Source organism: Muntiacus reevesi, chromosome X (assembly GCF_963930625.1).
Source record: "Muntiacus reevesi chromosome X, mMunRee1.1, whole genome shotgun sequence".
NCBI lineage: Eukaryota > Metazoa > Chordata > Mammalia > Artiodactyla > Cervidae > Muntiacus > Muntiacus reevesi.
Genome location: NC_089271.1, coordinates 50553523 through 50574532, shown reverse-complemented (window position 1 = coordinate 50574532; position 21010 = coordinate 50553523). Strand labels below are relative to the sequence as shown.

The following is a 21010-nucleotide window of genomic DNA, read 5'->3' as shown; positions in this document are numbered from 1 at the left end:
GTAGTTGTGCTGCAGCTTCTCATTGCGGTGGCTTCTGTTGTTGCAGACCACAGGCTCTAGGGCCTGCTGGCTTAGTTTCGGCTCACTGGCTCCAGAGCACAAGCTCAACAGTTGTGGCACATGGGTTTAGTTGCTCCATGGCATGTGGGATCTTCCTGTACTAGGGATCGGACCCTTGTCTCCTGCATTGGCAGGTGGAGTCTTTACCACTGAGCCACCAGGGGAGCCCTCTTTTTTACTTTTTAAAATCATTTGTTGGGAAGGGAGGTGGGAGGGGGGTTCAGGATGGGGAACACATGTAAATCCATGGCTGATTCATGTCAATGTATGGTAAAAACCACTACAATATTGTAAAGTAATTAGCCTCCAACTAATAAAAATAAGTGGAAAAAAAATCAAAAAAATAAAATAAAAGTTAGTGATATTAGAAGCTTAACTTTGCATTGACAATATCCATAAGGTGGACAGGTTTATTATAAATATTATGATATGTGATAGAGAATAAAGGTAGTGAATATTTACCTATTAAAGTAAAGCTAATGGTTAAATACATGCTCTGTGCTTTCAAAATCCCTTATGTCAATGGTTTTACTATTTTTCAGTAAAATTTTTCTCTTAAAAAAAATAAAAAAATAAAATCATTTGTTACCCATTCATGTGCTCATGGACATCTAGGTTGCTTCTGTGTCCTAGCTATTGTAAATATTGCTACAATGAACATTGGGGTACATCTGTCTTTTTCAATTCTGGTTTCCTCGGGATATATGCCCAGTAGTGGGATTGCTGGGTCATATGGTAGTTTTATTTCTAGTTTTAAAGGAATGTCCATACTCTTCTCCATAGTGGTTGTATCCATTTGCATTCCCACCAACAGTGTAAGAGGGTTCCCTATTTTCCACACCCTCTCCAGCATTTATTGTTTGTATACTTTTTGATGATGGCCATTCTGACTGGTGTGAGATGATACCTCATTGTGATTTTGATTTGCATTTCTGTAGTAATGAGCATCTTTTCATTTGTTTATTAGCCATCTGTTTGTCTTCTTTGGAGAAATGTTTGTTTAAATCTTCTGCCCACTTTTTTATTGGGTTATTTGTTTTTCTGGTATTGAACTACTTTTCATTTGTTTATTAGCCATCTGTATGTCTTCTTTGGAGAAATGTTTGCTTAAATCTTCTGCCCACTTTTTTATTGGGTTGTTTGTTTTTCTGGTATTGAACTACTTGAGCTGCATGTATATTTTGGAAATTAATTCTTTGTCAGTTGTTTCATTTGCTATTGTTTTCCCCCCATTGTGAAAGTTGTCTCTTCACCTTGCTTATAGTTTCCTTACATACACACAATGGAATATTACTCAGCTATAAAAAGGATCCCATTTGAGTCAGTTCTAATGAGGTAGATGAACCTACTATAGCCTATTATACAGTGTAATATTGTAGAGAGTAAGGCAGAAAGAAAAAGACAGGTACCGTATATTAACGCATATATGTGGAATGTAGAATTATGGTACTGACAATCCTACATGCAGGGCAGCAAAGGAGACACAGACATAAAGAACAAACTTTTGGAATCAGTCAAAGAAGGAGAGGGTGGGATGATTTGAGAGAATAACATTGAAACATATACATTACCATATGTAGAATAGATAGCCAGTGAGAGTTTGATGTATGATGCGGGGCACCCAAAGCTGGTGCTCTGTGACAACCTGGAGAGATAGACTGGAGAGGGAGGTGGGAGGGGGCTTCAGACGAAGCAGACACATGTATACCTATGGCTGATTCATGATGGCAAAAACCATCACAATATTGTAAAGTAGTTATCCTCCAATTTAAATAAATAATTCTTAATAGGAGATTTTTTTAATTTATTTATTTTTTAAGTGACGGATAATTGCTTTACAGAATTTTGTTGTTTTCTGTCAAACCTCAACATGAATCAGCCATAAGTATACATATGTCCGCTCCCTCTTGAACCTCCCTCCCATCTCCCTCCCCATCCCACCCCTCTAGGTTGATACAGAGCCCCTATTTGAGTTCCCAGAGACATACAGCAAATTCACATTGGCTATCTATTTTATATATGGTAGTGTAAGTTTCCATTTTACTCTCTCCATACATCTCACTCTCTCCTCCCCTCTTCCTGTGTCCATAAGTCTGTTCTCTATGTCTGTTTCTCCACTGCTGCCCTGAAAATAAATTCTCCCATACTATCTTTCTAGATTCCATATATATGTGTTAGTATATGATATTTATCTCTTTCTGACTTACTTCACTCTGTATCATAGGCTCTAGGTTCATCTGCCTCATTGGAACTGACTCAAATGTGTTCCTTTTTATGGCTGAGTAATATTACATTGTGTATATGTACCACAACTTCTTTATCCATTCATCTGTTGATGGACATCTAGGCTGCTTCCATGTTCTAGCTATTGTAAATAGTGCTGCAATGAACATTGGGGTACAAGTGTCTTTTTCAATTTTGGTTTCCTCAGGGTATCTGCCTAGGAGTGGGATTGCTGGGTCATATGGTGGTTTTATTCCTACTTTTTTCTCCCCCCCCTCCCCCTTATTCCTACTTTTTTAAGGAATCTCTGTACCATCATCCATAGTAGCTGTATCAGTTTCCATTCCCACCAACAGTGCAAGAGCATTCCTTTTTCTCCACACCCTCTCCAGCATTTATTGTTTGGAGACTTTAAAAAAAAAAAAAAACATTTATTTTTTCTTATTTGGCTGTATAGAGTCTTAGTTGTGGCATGTGGGATCTAGTTCCCTAACCAGGGATCGAACCCAGCCTCCCTATATCAGGAGCACAGAGTCTTAGCCACTGGGCCACAAGGGAATTCCCGTTTGTAGACTTTTTGATGATGGCTATTCTGACCGGTGTGAGGTGATATCTCATTGCAGTTTCGATTTGCATTTCTCTAATAATGAACAATGTTGAGCATCTTTTATGTGTTTGTTAGCCATCTGTATGTCTTCTTTGGAGAAATGTTTGTTTAGATCTTCTGCCCACTTTTTGATTGGGTTGTTTGTTTTTCTGGTATTTTGTATGAGTTGCTTGTATATTTTGGAAATCAATCCTTTGTCAGTTGTTTCATTTGCTATTATTTTCTCCCATTCTGAGGGTTGTCTTTTCACCTTGTTTATAGTTTCCTTTGCTGTGCAAAAGCTTTTAAGTTTAATTAGGTCCCACTTGTTTACTTTTGTTTTTATTTCCATTACTTTAGGAGGTGGGTCATATAGGATCTTGCTTTGATCCATGTCATCAAGTGTTCTGCCTATGTTTTCCTCTAAGAGTTTTATAGTTTTTGATCTTACATTTAGGTCTTTAATCCATTTTGAGTTTATCTTTGTGTACAGGTTAGGAAGTGTTCTAATTTCATTCTTTTACATGTAGCTGTCCAGTTTTCCCAGCACCACTTATTGAAGAGGCTGTCTTTGCCCCATTGTATATTCTTGCCTCCTTTGTCAAAAAGAAAGTACCCATAGGTGCATGGGTTTATTTCTGGACTTTCTATTTTGTTCCATTGGTCTATATTTCTGTTTTTGTGCCAGCAGTTTCGTGTCTTGATGACTGTAGTTTTGTAGTATAATCTGAAGTCAGGAAGTTTGATTCCTCCAGCTCCATTCTTCTTTCTCAGGACTGCTTTGGCTATTCTAGGTCTTTTGTGTTTCCATATGAATTGTGAATTTTTTTGTTCTAGTTCTGTGAAAAATGCCATTGGTAATTTGATAGGAATCTTATTGAATCTGTAGATTGCATTTGGTAGTATAGTCATTTCACAATATTGATTCTTCCTACCCAGGAACATGGAATATCTCTCCATCTGTTATGTCATCTTTGATATCTTTCATCAGTGTCTTATAATTTTCTGTATACAGGTCTTTTATCTCCTTAGGTAGGTTTGTTCCTAGATATTTTATTCTTTTTGTTGCAATGGTGAACAGGATTGAGTCCTTAATTTCTTTTTCTGATTTTTCATTGTTAGTATATAGGAATGCAAGTGATTTTTCTATGTATTGATTTTGTATCCTGCAACTTTGCTAAATTCACTGATTAGCTCTAGTAATTTTCTGGTAGTACCTTTAGGGTTTTCTATGTATAGTATCATGTCATCCGCAAACAGTGAGAGCTTGACTTCTTCTTTTCCGATCTGGATTCCTTTTATTTTTCTTCTCTGATGGCTGTAGCTAGGACTTCCAAAACTATGTTGAATGATAGTCATGAGATTGGACACCTTTGTCTTGTTCCTGATCTTAGGGGGAATGCTGCAGTTTATCATCATTGAGAATAATGTTTGCTGTAGGCTTATCATATATGGCCTTCACTATGTTGAGGTAAGTTCCTTCTGTGCCCATTTTTTGAAGAGTTTTAATCATAAATGGGTGTTGAATTTTTGTCAAAGGCTTTTCCTGCATCTATTGAGATGATCATATGGTTTTTATCTTTCAATTTGTTAATATGGTGTATCACATTGATTGATTTGTGTATATTGAAGAATCCTTGCATCCCTGGAATAAACCCAACTTGATCATGGTGTATGAGCTTTTTAATGTGTTATTGAATTCTGTTTGCTAGAATTTTGTTGAGGATTTTTGCATCTATGTTCATCAATGATATTGGCCTGCAGTTTTCTTTTTGTGTGTTGTCTTTGTCTGGTTTGGGTATCAGGGTGATGGTGACCTCATGAATGAGTTAGGAAATGTTCCTTCCTCTGCAATTTTTTGAAAGAGTTTTAGATGGATAGACAGTAGCTCTTCTCAAAATGTTAGATAGAATTCACCTGTGAAGCCATCTGGTCCCGGGCTTTTGTTTTTTTTTTTGGGGGGGGGGGGGCGGGGGGTTTAAATCACAGTTTCTATTTCAGTGCTTTTAATTGGGTTGTTCATAATTTCTATTTCTTTCTGGTTCAGTCTTGGAAGATTTAACTTTTCTAAGGATCTGGGACTTAAATCCTCACTGAAGATGGATTCTTACCCCTTGTGGCCTGAGAGGGCTGGGATCAGGGCTAAAGCTCTAAAAAGCATCCTTGACACAGTGGCCTTATGCCCCATGTGAGCACATTGCCTCCTGATTCATGAAATCAATTGCCTGCCTTGTACTTTATGGGCCCTGGATGTGTAGAATGATTTTGGAGGTGGAGGGTGGAGATGAAAGTGGTCTTATTTGTATTCTGAATCACAAGTTATATTCCAAATGATTATTTGGAACAATGTGAAGGAAAGAAGTTTTTCCAGTTTAAAATGCCTTACACAATCACAAGAAGAAAATGATGTAGCTTCAGGCAAGCTGTTTCCTTTGTTTCTTCTGCTTACTGTCTGAGTATCCAACCTCCCTCCCTCTCCTAGCACAGTGTCCATTCAGCAGTGTTACTGCCTAAGTGAAACAGCCACAGGCCCCACACCACCACCCATCGACCCCCCTCTTCCTCATTTTGTAAATTTTCGCAGTGGGTTTACTTACTGATATTTTAGACCCATAAATGTGTATGTACCCATATCTTGTCTGTATTTCAACTTGAGAGACAGTAGACCTGCGTTAGCTGACCGTGATGCAAGGGCAACATTACAAAGTTGAGAGATAACCGTCCATCCACTGGAATTGGCAGACACCTAAGCCTGCAGTACTGAGACTGAGTAGCGTTTCCACTTGCACACTTGTGTGTTGAGTCTTAGTTGAAGGAGGAAGGGCCTGAAGACGGGGTGGGGGGAGCAGGGGGGGATGGATGCAAGTAAGAGGACAAGGAGCACACATCAAATGCAGAAGTCACAAAAATCCAAATGCCGACCATCTCACACGTGTTATTGTTTTTAAATGATCACCACAAACCTTTGTTTTAATCTTTTGCTTGGGGTGGTTTTGGGGTGAGGTTTAATCAGCCCTGGGTGGGGGGAGATTTCATCTAGCTATGTGATCTTTCAGAAAAGTAAGTGGAACATGCTGCCTCTTTTCAGTTCTGGCAGTGCTTCCACATGGAAACCAAACGCAGTAAAATTTTTCAAAAAAAAAAAAAATCAGAGTGCTGGAATCAATTCATTCTGTGTAACCCACTTAACTCACCCTCTAACTATGTGGACACTCTTTTCACAAAGTCTTCAAAACATACATTATGAGATGTGGCAGAGACTAGCTAGGTGGTCACTAGGCCTGTTTTTATTTTTCCTTTTTGAGACAAATTCAGATTATATCTTCCAGCATCCCTTGCAGTTGAATGTGACCGCTGTCTGAGTTCTAGCTAATGGAATGTGAGTAGAAGTGCTGTACACTACAGTCTAAAAACCTCCCACATGGTCTTATCTTCTTTTATTTGGCTGGGATGGAGATGACAATAGTACAATGGTGACCACATTTTGAAGGTGGCAGATTATCTACGCAGAAGATGCCTAGGACCCTGAATCACCACTTAGAAAAAGGCAGTCCAGCTATTAACCGTTGTTTTGGAAGATTGCAGGAGCAAGAAGTAAATGTTATTGTCTTAAATTTCACAGATTTTTTCTCTGTCTCAGAAGCTAACTTTACCTTAACAAATACAAGTAAGCATCAGCCTCGTTAAAAACATTGTAGTGTTTTTTCCCGTTATTTGGATTCATGATAAGAGACGGGCCCCCTGATTTCAATGGGGTTGATAGGCTCACCTTTAGAGACAAGTCTGGTCTGATCCTTATAATGGACAGCAGAACCACAGCAGAAATCAGAATGGTGATTTGACCTGTGGGGATGTGTAATGGTGGCTAATTAAATGTGGTTACCCTAGTGCCAAATAGATGGACAGCCTAATAAGGTCCTACTTGATTCGTGTAACAACAACAACAAAAAAAGAATCTAGTCTAGCAAACGGAGGCTTGATCTAGTCCCCAAAATGTAGAGTCCCTGCCTCTCCCCCCAGTTCATAGACTGGAGCCCTTTGAATGAAGGGAAGGGTCTACTTGAAGTAATACTTGCTACACTTTTCACAAGGGTGTATTGTGAACTCTCCCTCCTTGCTTTTCCCACAGGAACCTGCAGCCGACATAATTGTGCCTTGGGGACAGGGAAATACCCAGACCTTTTGAAATATAATGGATACTGGTTCTGAATTATTCCCCCATGACCTAGACTATCATGATGGTCCACCAGTCAGAGAAGTATAAGGTCATACATGAAGATTCAGCCTGAGTCCTCATATTGGGCCCAGGGGTTCCCAAATACCATTCTGTGGTTTGCTGGTTCCTGGACATGCTATGGGAATACACACGATGCAGATGGCATAAAGGGTAGGAGAGCTAAATATGGAGAACAAAGTTTTGAGTGGAAAGATCAGATTGAGGATCTCTCTGGAAATCAACAAAAAAGAATAAAGAGATAAATAAATGAAGAGATTAAAAAAAAAACTAAAGAAGTGGGGGGGGGGGTAAAATGAGAAGGGGCCACATTATGATAATAGGAGTCCCAGACACAGAGAAAGATAAAAATGGAAAAACCAATCTGTTTTGTGAATGAATGCCTGGGCACAGGACACCATGTGACCTGTGTAAGCTGAGCTGCCATGGTGACATGCTAACAGTCCCATCAAGTCATGAGGTTGTCTGTGTGCAGGAGCATTTGCCACCTAATACAATTAAGTAAGCTATCTGACAAGGATGCCCACTCTCACCACTATTATTCAACATAGTTTTGGAAGTTTTAGCCACAGCAATCAGAGAAGTGAAAGAAGTAAAAGGAATTCAGATTAGAAAAGAAGAAGTAAAACTCTCACTGTTTGCAGGTGACATGATCCTCTACATAGAAAACCCTAAAGACTCCACCAGAAAATTACTAGAGCTAATCAATGAATATAGTAAAGTTGCAGGATATAAAATTAACACACAGAAGTCCCTTGCATTCCTATACATTAACAATGAGAAAACAGAAAGAGAAATTAAGGAAACAATTCCATTCACCATTTCAATGAAAAGAATAAAATACTTAGGAATAAATCTACCTAAAGAAACAAAAGACCTATATGTAGAAAACTATAAAACACTCATGAAAGAAATCAAAGAAGACACAAATAGATGGAGAAATATACCATGTTCATGGATCAGAAGAATCAATATAGTGAAAATGAGTATACTACCCAAAGTAATCTATAGATTCAGTGCAATCCCTCTCAAGCTACCAACAGTATTTTTCACAGAACTAGAACAAATTATTTCACAATTTGAATGGAAATACAAAAAACCTTGAATAGCCAAAGCAGTCTTGAGAAAGAAGAATGGAACTGGAGGAATCAACCTGCCTGGCTTCAGGCTATACTACAAAGCTACAGTCATCAAGACAGTATGGTACTGCCACAAAGACAGAAATATAGATCAATGGAACAAAATAGAAAGCCCAGAGATAAATCTATGCACCTATGAACACCTTATCTTTGACAAAGGAGGCAAGAATATACAATGGGGAAAAGACAATATCTTTAACAAGTGGTGCTGGGAAAACTGGTCAATCACTTGTAAAAGAATGAAACTAGAACACTTTCTAACACCACACACAAAAATAAACTCAAAATGGATTAAAGATCTAAATATAAGACCAGAAACTATAAAACTCCTAGGGGAGAACATAGGCAACACACTCTGACATAAATCATAGCAGGATCCTCTATGACCTACCTCCCAGAATAATGGAAATAAAAGCAAAAATAAACAAATGGGACCTAATGAAACTTAAAAGCTTTTGCACAATGAAGGAAGCTATAAGCAAGGTGAAAAGACAGCCTTCAGAATGGGAGAAAATAATAGCAAACGAAGCAACTGCCAAAAAATTAACCTCAAAAATAAACAAGCCACTCCTGCAGCTCAATTCCAGAAAAATAAACGACCCAATCAAAAAGTGGGCCAAAGAACTAGACAGACATTTCTCCAAAGAAGATATACAAATAGCTAACAAACATATGAAAAGATGCTCAACATCACTCATTATCAGAGAAATGCAAATCAAAACCACAATGAGGTACCATTTCACGCCAGTCAGAATGGCTGCTATCCAAAAGTCTACAAACAATAAATGCTGGAGATGGTGAGAAGAAAAGGGAACCCTCTACATTGTTGGTGGGAATGCAAACTAGTACAGCCACTTTGGAGAACAGTGTGGAGATTCCTTAAAAAACTGGAAATAGAACTGCCATACAACCCAGCAATCCCATTGCTGGGCGTACACACCAAGGAAACCAGAATTGAAAGAGACACATGTACCCCAATGTTCATCGCAGCACTGTTTACAATAGCCAGGACATGGAAGCAACCTAGATGTCCATCGGCAGATGAATGGATAAGAAAGCTGTGGTACATATACACAATGGAATATTACTCAGCTATTAAAAAGAATGCATTTGAATCAGTTCTAATGAGGTGGATGAAACTGGAGCCTATTATACAGAGCGAAGTAAGTCAGAAAGAAAAACACCAATATAGTATGTTAACACATATATATGGAATTTAGAAAGATGGTAACGATGTCCCTATATGCGAGACAGCAAAAGAGACACAGATGTAAAGAACAGACTGTTGGACTCTGTGGGAGAAGGCGAAGGTGAGATGATTTGAGAGAATAGCATTGAAACAGGTATATTATCATATGTGAAATAGATCACCAGTCCAGGTTCGATGCATGGGACAGGGTGCACTGGGATGACCCTGAGGGATGGGATGGAGAGGGAGGTGAGAGGGGGGTTCAGCATGGGGAACAGATGTACACCCATGACTGATTCATGTGAATGTATGACAAAAACCACCACAATATTGTAATTAGCTTCCAATTAAAAAAAAAAAAGTAAGCTGTCTGAGCAGGTGGCTCACAGTCCCACTGGCTGCACTGCCATCCCCTTCTCACACCTGAGTCTCATGGGGTGTTTCCTGTGACCAGATGACTCAGAGGCACAATAGTCAAGCTTGGTTCACAGATTGTTTTGCACAGTATTTTGGCACCAGCTGGACATGGCTAGCTGCAGTGTTAAAGCTCCACTTAGGGTTGATCCTGGGGACAATGGGAAGGGAACTTTTCAGTGACTGGTCACACAAATGGTCAGAGGTTTAGATAGCCACTCATTTGTGAGCAGTTAGTAATGACTTGGCTAGGTGGTCCAGGACTTAGAACAGGATTGAAATATTGTTCAAGGGGGAGGTCTGGGGAAGAGGCATATGGATGTCCCTTTTGGAATGGGTGTGAAGGTATTCATATCCCACATAAATGAGGACCAGAGAGAATCAACCGTTGAGGAAGATCTCAATCAGATGGATAAGATGTCCTGTCCTGTGGATGCCAGTCAACCTCAGTTTCTTATCCGATGAACTCCTGAACAAAATGGCCGTGGTGGCATGCATGGAATTTAGACACAAGCTCTACAATATAGACTTTCACCAAGGCCAGTCTGGCTATAGCAACTGTTGAGTACCCAACCTACCAACAGCAGGGGCACACCAAGTCCCACTATTGGAATCATTTCTCAGTGGCAGCTAATTACAGGCAGAGTACAAAATGAAAAGAAACCATTTGAACCCCCAACACTTTACTGGTAGGAAGCAGACTGGGGAAACTACTCACCTGCAAATATGTGCTACCTTTCATGAAAAAGGAAGGAAGGCACAGAGGATGGGCCCAAGAGCCCAGAAAGCAGAGTCAAGCAGAGCCCAGAAACCCTAGAGAATTATTTCCAGGTCTTGAAACCTAATCCAGGAACTTCCATGTGCCCAGTGGGATTTCACAATTGCTATAGGCTAGTGACTCCTTTGTGTCTCCCATTTCCCCTTTTTGAGATGGAATGTCTGTAGCAGTATCCTGTGTCTGTTCCACCATTTTATGTTGGGGTGTGTTGGGGACAGATAACTTGTCTCTAAATTTCACAGATCTACCGGTAGGAGGGGAGGAGGGAATAGTACTTAAGGAGTTATACTTAAGGAATATACCAAAGGAGCCCTTCACACTTGGACCTGATTTAGATGAGATTCTGGACTTTGAGACAATGTTCTAATGAAATGAGACTTTTACAGACCTTGGGAAGGGGTAAATGTATTTTGCATGTGGAAGGGACATAAATCATCGGGGCCTGAGGACAAACTGTAGTAGTCTCCAAGATGGCTGCCAATGATCCTCACCTCCTGGTATTTACATCCTTGTATAACCCCCTCCCTGAGAGTGTGGCCTGGACCTAATGACTTACTTCTACTGGGTGGAATATTGTAAAAGTGGTAGGAGGTCACTTCTGAGACTAGGTTATAAAAACTGTGACTTCCATCTTGCGTGTGCAATGTTCTCCCCATGTCCCCTCATGCTGCTCTCATCTCACTTGATCACCCTGTTGAAATAAGCAGCCATGTTGTGAGTTGGTCTGTGGGAATGTCCATACAGCAAGGAATTTGAGGATGGCTTCCACCAAAAGTTGGCAAGAAATTGAAGCACTTAGTCTAACAGCCCACAAGGAACTAAGTCCTGCCAACAGCCATACATTGAGCTTGGAAGCAGATCCTTCCCCAGTCGAGCCTTGGGATGACTGCAGCCCCATCTGACACCTTGATTGTAGCCTGTGAGAGATTCTGAAATAAAAACCCAGCTAAGTTGTGCCCAGATTTCTGATCTACAGGAACTGAGATAAATGTCATTGTTTTATTTAGGTTTTTTCTTCAGCATTTTAAAAAAATTTTTTACAATGTTGTGTTGGTTTCTGCCATACAGCAATGTGAATCAGCCATAATTAAACATATATCCCCTCACTCTTGAACCTCCCTCCCCTCCCTTCCCCCTGTCCCACACCTCTAGGTCATCACAGAGCTCCAGGCTGGGTTCCCCATGTTATATAGCAACTTCTCACCAGCTATCTACTTTACACATGGTAGTGTACATATGTTGATACTAACATGTTGTTTTAAGCCACTGTTTTTGAAGTAATTTGCAGTAATACATATGCAGTAATAGGGGTTTCCCTGGTGGCTCAGTGGTAAAGAACCCGCCTGCCAATGCGGGAGACATAAGAGACATGGGTTCGATCCCTGGGTTGGGAAGATCCCCTGGAGAAGGGCATGGCAACCCATGCCAGTATTCTTGCCTGTAGAATCCCATGGACAGGAGCCTGGTGAGCTATAGTCCATGGGGTCACAAAGAGGCAGACACAACTGAAGTGACTTACCACACATATGCAGTAATACATAACCAATACAGGAAGGCATGGAGGTTATGTACAAGTTCAGCATGTGAACTTCTACCTACCAAAGACAATCTGGCTCTTAGCACTGCTGAGGTTCCATCTGCCAATAGTAGAGAGCAACACTGAACCCCAGCTATGAACTCTTTCCCAGGGGCAGGCTGATTACTTTGGATCCCTGCTCTCATGCAACACAAGCTGTAGGTTCAGAGATTCAGTGGGAATCCCAGCTGATACCACCTGTTTCCTGTGTATATGACAAAGACTTTGTGAAATATCTCACATGTAGCTTGGCACCCAGAAAGGAGTTCATAAGAGGCAGTTCCCTTCCCTTTCCTGAAAGGTGAGTGCCCCAGAGGCAGGGAATGCATTTCTTTCTCCAAATCGCTCTTTTCCCATCATCACAATTTCAGGGCTTCTGGGAAGCATGGTCAGTGTCTATCCCTTCAGGGTCTCAGTGATCATGGACCTCAGACTCCAGGCCCCACTCCTGTGGGGTAGCACCCTTACCAAGGAGCTTTATGCACTGCAGAGAACAGAATTAGCCTCCAAGTGCTGTTCCTGTCTCCCTCTTCTTCTGAGCCCTGACTGAAAGTGGGAGCAGAGGTCTCAGGCTTGGGACTTGCCTTCCCTCTAGGAACTCCCAGTACAGGGGACTTGGGGGTGGGAAGAGTGTTTCAGGCACCACCTAAAGCACAGTGGGGGCACTAGAGAGGGGGAAGGGGTTGGAAAAAGTCCTTAGTAGAAATGATGTCCCTTCCCATCCCTGTCATTGCGGACTCACGAGCCATTCTGAGGGATTTGGCAGCCCCTGGAAACTGCATCTGTCTGCAGTGGTCTCTTCAGAAGAAAATGACCTTGAGTGAAGATACTGTGCTCCCCAGTGCTCTCTCTCCCCATCTGCCACTCATCTGGGATCTCCCAGGGCAGTCACTCCTTTCCAGGTGAGTCTGGAAAAGGGGGACACATCTGCACCCAGAGCAAGCTCTCTGGAAGAGGTCATATTTGATTTGGGTCTTACAGCTAGCACTGGGAGTGGTGTTGAGACTGAGCCCTTCCTGTCCCTGTCCCAGCTTTCACATACGTCTCCTCTCAGGTGGTCTCCACTTTTCATGCTCAATTCCATATAAGTGGGCAAACAAAAGACCAGGCTTTCCCCGTGGACTGGGATCAAAATGAGCCCAAATTAGAGGTGTCCACTGGCCCATGCCTCCCCTTACTTGCACAGCCCACCATCTCCTGGCTGGAAGACTGGAGGCAGGGCTGAGGCAGATATCAAATCAAAGCCCCAACCAATCAAAGCTGTTAGAAGTGGGTGGGCTTTCTCAACTCATCACTGGGTTACTATCAACTGGAAATCTTTGAAGGGGAAGAGAAGCAAAATGAACCCACCGAGCATTCAGATGAGAAACGGCAGAGTGGCAGTGTTCTGGGTTCCCGGGCTAAGCACCAAAGCCTGCCCATTAACTTTTAAGCCCTCTGTGCAGTACATTGAAAGAAAAGCCCTTGCAGAGCCAGGCATGATGGGATGCTGATGGGCTGGCTTAGTCAGGATGGTGCTCTTGCTTCCTCCTCCATATTCTTCCATCATGGGCAGACTCTGAACACAGTATCAAGGACTAGAGAGAGCGGTTCTAGCCTTTGGAGGGACTAGGATTAGGATCCCTTTGTGAATCTGATGCAACGTGGTTTATCTTCTTGCCAGTATAATAGATGCAAGAAAACCCCCATTAAAAACATGTTAACTAACTCCAGTGATGGTCTCTGATTTTAGAGCCTTAGTCACCCTCATTTTAAAGACTTTGGGGCCCAGGAGGGGAAAAAAAATCTACCCAATATAAAGTCACCATTAATAATCTATATTTTAAAGTTAACTCACCTTGAAATCATTATGCTAAATCGAAGAACATTCACAAGGAATCACGTATTTTATGATCCCACTTATATATGTCCAAAATAGACAAACCCTTATAGATTAAGTGGTAGCCTAGGAGTGGGGCCTAGGGAGAAGGGTGATGCATAAGGAGTGTAGAGTTTCTTTCTGGAATGACAAAAATGTTCTAAAACCTTGTGCAGTGATGATTATACAACTAGAATATACTCAAAGCCACTGAATTGTATATTTTAGTGCGTGAAACCTGTGTAGTATGTAAAATCTATTACAGTAATGCTGTTTTTAAAAAAGTGAACTTGGTGACTGTAAATGACCTAACTTGAGTCCTCTTTCACAGACGTAGGAAAAACCCTTTAGGGTAGAGAAAAACCAGGGAAGGGCCCCTGAAAGACCCAGCATATGGGTCTGACAGGAAAGCATTTCAGAATGAGATTACACGGGTGTATGTATACATGTGTGTGTTAGGGAGCACCAACCCCTGTACAGTTGAAAATCGGCATGTCACTTTAAAGCCAGTCTTCCATATCATCTGCGGATTTGACACATGGTATATAGTACAGTAGTGTCAATACATATTTATTGGAAAGAATCTGAGTTTAAGTGGACCCTCAGTTCAAACCCATTGTTTAAGGGTCAACCGTGTGTCTGTGTGTATCTTAAGGGCAATGACGCATCATGGATGGTTTTAAGCAGGATAGAAACATCCCTTTGAATCACTGAACTGTACATTTAAAACAGGTAAATTTTGTGTGTAAATTATACCTCAGTAAAGCCCTGCCCCCAAACCATCCCTCTAGGGGCTCGAAGAGGGTAGACAGGAGGGCATAAAGTTGGAGAAGGCTGTGGCAGGAGTTACGTGCCAGGGCCTATCTCTTGGGAGATGGCTAAAACTGGCTTGGGGGTGGAGTGGGGGGGAGAATTGGGATGTCTTGCCCATGGTTAAGGAGAACCTGGTAGAACTCGTTTCAGAACTCAGAGCTCCCTGACTTCAGCCCTCGTGTTCCACCAGCACTGCAGCTCCTCCACTGACAGGTGATGGAGACCTTCCGAAGAGAAATGCACTTCAGAAACATGTTTCAAAAAAATGTTGCTAAGGGTTTTATTTCTAACAAGAGGAAAATAATAAAATAAAATTAAAATAGGCTTCAGTTGGAACCAAGTTTCTTGTTTTGCCTTTTTTCTTTTGAACAAATTAATTACACACCAACAATCTTCTTTTATTACAACATGAACCCAGGAGGAGGAAAGGAGACAGGGTAGGACATGGAGGGAAGGTCAAGGTGGTAATGAGGACAAGCACCAAAAGCTTTCTTCAGATCTCAGGGAGCCCTTCTCAGCTCCCCAACCAAATTTATTTAAAATAATAAACTGTGAGCACAGCTATGTGAAGTTTCCTCCTCCTGGGTGGAAGTCAGGGGAAGGGAGAAGGAGGTGAGGGGAGGGACGGAGGCAGGAGAAGGGGGGAAGAAGGAGGAAGAGTGAGAGGGGGAGGTGAGGTTAGTGTAGCATGGCCTGGCCAGGGCCACAACTGGGGAGAAAAGGGAGAGGAGATTCCCCCAGTTTGCATATGCACTGGCTGTCTCTCTGGAATGGTGCTGGCCCAGTCCCAGCCACCCCCCTGCCACCTGCCCATCCGTCTATCTGCCTCAGGTGTCTAGGAATGCTGGTTAGAGGCTACCAGGGAGGGGGACTCCAGGGGCCAGCCCCCAGGAGCTGAGGTCTGAACAATACCTTGGAGTCAGAATATAAAAGTCAAGGGACTCAGGGGTGGGCTGGGGTGGTCATCCCCCCTACTCGCCCACCTCCCAAGAAGCAGGCTTGATGGTCAGAAAGAGGATCCTTGAGGCCAAGGGGTCTCTGTTGGGGTCTGTGCTAGGCTCAGCCACTGTCACAACTGTTGCTGAGGCGGCTGCTGTGGGCAGGGCACATGCAGCCGGGGAGTCAAAGTGGGAAAAGGGCCCGAGGAGCCTGAACTGGCCCCTAGTGCAGGCTCCAAGCCATTCTCCTGGGTGCTGGGGCTGTCAGTGGTGGGCAGGGGTGGGGGTGGGCCCTCACCCCCAGTCTCCTCCTCCAGCTCCTCCTCCTCCTGGGCCTCGTCGGCCTCTGGCCCTGAGCTCCGTACCCTCTTTGGCTCTAGCTCCTCTCGGGCTGGGTCATCACCCTCCCCACCCCGATCTGCTTTCCGCCGCCGCCGCCTCTCCAGTGCCCGGCCCCGTGCTCGGCTCCCATGGCGCTCTGCCTTCTCCAGCTGTGATCACAACAGGCAAAAAGAGGTGCAGCACAAGTGGTCAGGCCTGGGCTCCTTGCCTGCTCCACCTGACCTCCCAGCCCTGCACATGACCTGTCCTCTCCTTACCTCCAGAAGTGTGCGGATCCGCTCCACGTCTGGAGGCTGCCCAGCCTGCAGCAGCTGCCAGATGCTCTGGTTCTCATCCAGGGTCACCTCAAGCAAGTCCCCCTCCAACATGAGCTCCTCTAGAGGGGCCCGGGTTGCCTGAGGCAGCTCCAACACAGGGCCAGTCAACTGTGGCAACAGCGAGGACAGCAGCTCCAGGTCTGGGGAGTTGCCGGGACAGGTTGGGTTAGAGGCTACTCTCCTGGTTATACCCCTGCCCCCTACCATGACAGAGCTAAGGACCACAGGGATCACTCTGGTGAGATTCACTAACAGCCTACCCACACTTAGACCTACCTCTCTTACCTGAGCCCTCCCCCGGGGCTACCTTCTCAGGACTGGTCATGCTGTCTCCATTCTCTAGCAACCCCTGCACCTGCCAAAGAGATGAAGAGAAGGTAGTGGTAACTGAAGAACCTGGTCCTACTGCTGCCCACCAACTTCAGACTTGGGACCCTCCACCTCCTGGAGATGGGCAGACACAGGCTGCCAGCATTGAGCATTACAGGGATCTGGAGAGGAGGCAGAATGGGGCAAGAAGGCCAGGCCAAAGGAGACCAAAAGTCAGAGATCAGGGGTAGGGCTGGAGCCTAAGGGTGAGGGCTAGGAGACAGGAATTTGAGGGTGAAAAGAGCTGGGCTGCACAGCTCACCTTAGGCATATCCTTGCCACTGCCTTCTCTGAGAGGGTCAGAGGCAGGGGCTGAAGGGTAGGTAGGGGGCTCCTCGGGCCTGGGTTCAGCCTGCAGCCGCTGGCGAAGCTCAGCCAGCCGTCCCAACAGAGCAGTCACATCCTCAGAGGCCAGAGCCTGCCTTGCACGGCCTTGCCAGCTGATGGCCCTCTCTGTGAGGCACTGTAGGGCCTCACCCTCAGGCAGCCGCACAGGCAGTCTCTGCAGTGCTACCAGCAGTGCCAAGATGGTCTCCAGGCGTGGGCGCCGTGAGCGCATGCACAGCGGACACAAGAATTTGGTGTCCCACTCCCACCAGGCCAGCAGTGGGGATGGGGTGGGACTGGGCCTTAGGGAACTGAGGAGGCGGGGTACCGACACACATCGCCCATGGAACCAGTCCTGACACAGGTCACACTGCAGAGCTCCCACCCCGGCTGGCACCTGCCCACACACACAGATGGAGGTTGCAGAGGAAGCTGTGGTCGATGATGCCAGTGGACTGGGTTTGGTGGAGTTGGTGCGACGTAGCTGCAGGATTCCCTCCTTCTCCTTCTGTTCCCCCTCCTTGAAGGCCACGATCTGCCGTGCCCAGGACAGGGGAGGAGAGGTCAGCACCCCAACCCTCCTTCTCTGGCACCATGAACACCCCACTCCCAAACCAGGAGAACTGACGCACAGGGAGCAAGCGGTCTGCCTATGGTCACCAGGCTCAGACACTATCATTGCCAGACTCTTCTCCCCATCTGGGCCTAAGCTCCTTACCACAGAGCCTGGGTCCCTGAGGTCCTGCGCAGACAGCCCCAGCAGCTCTGTGTCAGATTTGTACAACCCCAGCTCCTTCTCCATCCAACGGCTGCGCTTGGTGCTGTCTGAGCCGGCATCTGCACACGGGCAGAGCACCTGAGGCAGGCAGACAGAGGGGGACTGTCTGGGCTTCCCCTCCTTCCAATGCCCAAAGGCCCCAAACCCATGTTCTCACATGAGCTGTCTCACAACATCTGGGCCAGAGGCAGGAGAGGCTGTGGGTCAGGATCCCAGGCCTCACCTCCAGCAGAGTGTAGCAAGAATTCTTCTTGAGGAAGGTCTTGGAGGCCTTCTCCCTCCAGGAGTGCGCTGTCAGTACCTGCAGCTCTAGCTGTCTCAGTTCCTCCAACCCCACAGGTAGGTCCCGGCCCACAGCCACCAGACCCTCCAAGTCATCCAGGCAGGGGTAGTGATCACCATTCTGGGACAGGGCAAGAGAAAGCTCAATTTAACTCGCCAACATCTACTGATGCTACTCTGTCCCTGGCCCTGAATTGGGAAGATAGACTGGACTCACAGTCTTGAGCCAGAAGAAAACAGGCTCATCCTAAGGAAGGTATGCCTACCTGGCTCTCTCCTCCAACTCCTACATCCACTGGCTCAGCCTCCAGATATCCAGGCAGTCCCCAGCACCACCAGACCAGTTACATTGCTGTGGTTGGCCTCTTTTAGCCTCCCTGCCCCTACCATTCTCATCTTAACCAGCCCTCAGGCCAGCCTCGCAACCCTTCTTCACATTGCTCACCAAGCACATTCTGCCTCCTCAAAATATGCTATACCCCCTTCCTCGCTCTAGCCAACCCAACTCAACCCAGTACAACACAGTGTATGACATCTCTCCCATCTAGACTGGAGATCTGGGGTGAAGTGGGGGTGGGGCAACAGGGTCCTCACTTGAATCTCGTCCACATCAGCAATCCAAGCCCGGGCCTTAGCAAGAGCCTCCTTGAGAGCCTGGATGTTGGGCAGGTGAACAGGGATGTTTTCTGCCTCATGAATTATGGCCTCAAGCGTGGCTGGTGGATGCTTCTGCCTAAAGGTAGGGAAAAAAGAGGGCTCAGTCTGGGATGGTCTCCATGACCAGAAGCCCAGTCTGACTTTCAGGTATAGCAGTATGAGCTCCTGTGGCTGCCACTTGGGCCTACTTGCTTGTATTCTGCCTACAAGTGGCTGTCAGTCTCTGCTTGTTCCAGATCGCACGCACCAAATTTCTGCCGTATCCCCATGCTCTGCTTGTCCACCAGTCTGTCCGCCTGCTGGCAGTGCCTACACACACAACCTGTAGTATTAATCTGGGAATTGCAGTTTGTCAGACTGTTCCATGTGTGGGGTCTTTCTACTAACAGGTGTTCATCTGCTTGTTGGTACTTCTCATGAGTGTGTGCACACGTCAGCCTGTGGAGCTAGTCCTCTATATAGCTCTGTATTTGTCCATTTCTGTTTCTCTGTAAGACTATCTCTGCCTCTACGTGTAATACAGAGTTAAACAAAAAAGGGGAGGATAGGATAGTCAATACACCAATACAGGAATCTGGTGCCCAAGGTCACCCATGGGAATCATCTTCAGCTTCTCTGCTAAACTCTGAAGGATGCAGTAGAGCAGGGAGGGGAAGAAGCTGGACCTACCTGGCCTCCAGGCAGAGATGGGCCTTCTCCTCCCAGCGTTCGGCAATGGTCAGTAGCTCCTGCAGTTCGGCTTGGGCCTTGTCCACAGCAGGGCTAGGGGCCACACTGGCACCTGCTACCAACAGTCCCCGCATGACAGCCAGGGTGCCTCTTCGGGCTGAGGGGGCCAGTGTGCGTTTAACCTCATCCAGCCATTGTGCCTGTTCCACCTGCCGCTGGAGCTGCTGGGCTTCAGGTACCTCCACGCCAAGCTGCCGCCCTCTCTCCAGCAGGGAATGCAGGAGCCCTGGACTGGATGGCAATGAGGCCAGAGCCTCACAGGCCTCAGCTTGGTAGGCTTCCACCTGTTCCAGAATACCCTACCAGGACACAAACAAAAAACAAACTTCTCAGTAGAGCCCACACAGAGGTCCCACCACCACATACCTCTGCCCTACTTACCTTCTTACCCTTCAGTATTTGGGAAGAGAACCTAGCATGGTCTAGGCACTCTTCCTTCACCAGGCCCTAAGCAGTGGTTCCTAACACTCACTGCCCACTAAATATCCTGGGACATTTGTTAAAATGCAGATCTCTGGGTCCACTCCTTGAGATTCTTAATAGGGATTGGTCAGGAGTCTAAAGGGCTTCCCTGGTGGTTCAGTGGTAAAGAATCTACCTGCAACGCAGGAGACCCAAGTTTGATCCCTGGGTTGGGAAGATCCCCTGGAGGAGGGCATGGCAACTGCAACCCACTCCAGTACTTCCGACTGGAGAATTCTATGGATAGAGGAGTCTGGCAGGCTACAGTCCACAGGGTTGCACAAAGTCAGACAGGACTGAAGTGACTAAGCAGCAGCAGTAGGAATCTATGCTTTATTTAAGTGCCCAAAGGATCCTGATATATATCATCAGGAGACCCTCTGTCTTAAAAATGTTGTTATGCTTGGCCTTATCACAATCTACACTCACACTGGTGTCCACTGCTCTTTCCATCCTTTTTCTGTACCTTCCTGAACTTGACTCTGCTTTCCAGGCCCACAAACACCCTTGTTACTTCCTTTCTCCTCTTCTACCTTGAAGAGGAAACCTTTCTTTGACTAAGCATCCTGTATCTGTACCCTTGCCACTTGCCCCTCAAATCCCATTTCTAACAGGCAGTTTGCTAAACCCTTTGCCTCCTACCTCCATCACTCACAGGTGCATCCTGTCTTGCCCAAATACTTGCCACTTTTGAAAGAAGTCAAGAGTGGCCTGCTGCTCAGGTCCCTCCCCCTCCCCCAAACCCTCAGCAGCACCCCAAGTTCACCCCTCCTCACCTTGACATCCCCAATCTGGTGCATGGCACAAGGCAAGTTGTTCATCTGCTCCAGAAAGGCCCGGAGCTCAGCAAGGGTCATCTGCAGACCAGTCATCCTGTGGGGGCTATGGAGTTTCACATGTAGGGTTTCAAGTCCAACCCAGTCCCCTCCCTCAATCTCT

At 45.3% G+C, this 21010-nt stretch overlaps 1 protein-coding gene across 6 annotated transcripts in view; it reads right to left on the bottom strand.

Annotated features, from left to right (window-relative positions):
* Window positions 1-14606: 14606 nt before the first annotated feature.
* The window catches only part of KDM5C (lysine demethylase 5C), a 31755-nt gene continuing 25351 nt past the window's right edge, over window positions 14607-21010 (bottom strand). For 3 of the 6 annotated variants that reach the window (XM_065916926.1, XM_065916929.1, XM_065916925.1), the window contains 9 exons: window positions 20848-20953; window positions 19550-19908; window positions 18818-18956; window positions 18165-18344; window positions 17882-18019; window positions 17099-17698; window positions 16744-16822; window positions 16408-16607; window positions 14607-16299 (listed from right to left, as the gene is read on the bottom strand). In XM_065916926.1, coding sequence (XP_065772998.1) covers window positions 15940-16299; window positions 16408-16607; window positions 16744-16822; window positions 17099-17698; window positions 17882-18019; window positions 18165-18344; window positions 18818-18956; window positions 19550-19908; window positions 20848-20953 — 2161 coding nt within the window. In that variant the 3' untranslated portion in view covers window positions 14607-15939. The remainder of the gene's footprint in view (window positions 16300-16407; window positions 16608-16743; window positions 16823-17098; window positions 17699-17881; window positions 18020-18164; window positions 18345-18817; window positions 18957-19549; window positions 19909-20847; window positions 20954-21010) is intronic. The other 3 variants (XM_065916928.1, XM_065916931.1, XM_065916927.1) reach the window with 1 other exon arrangement.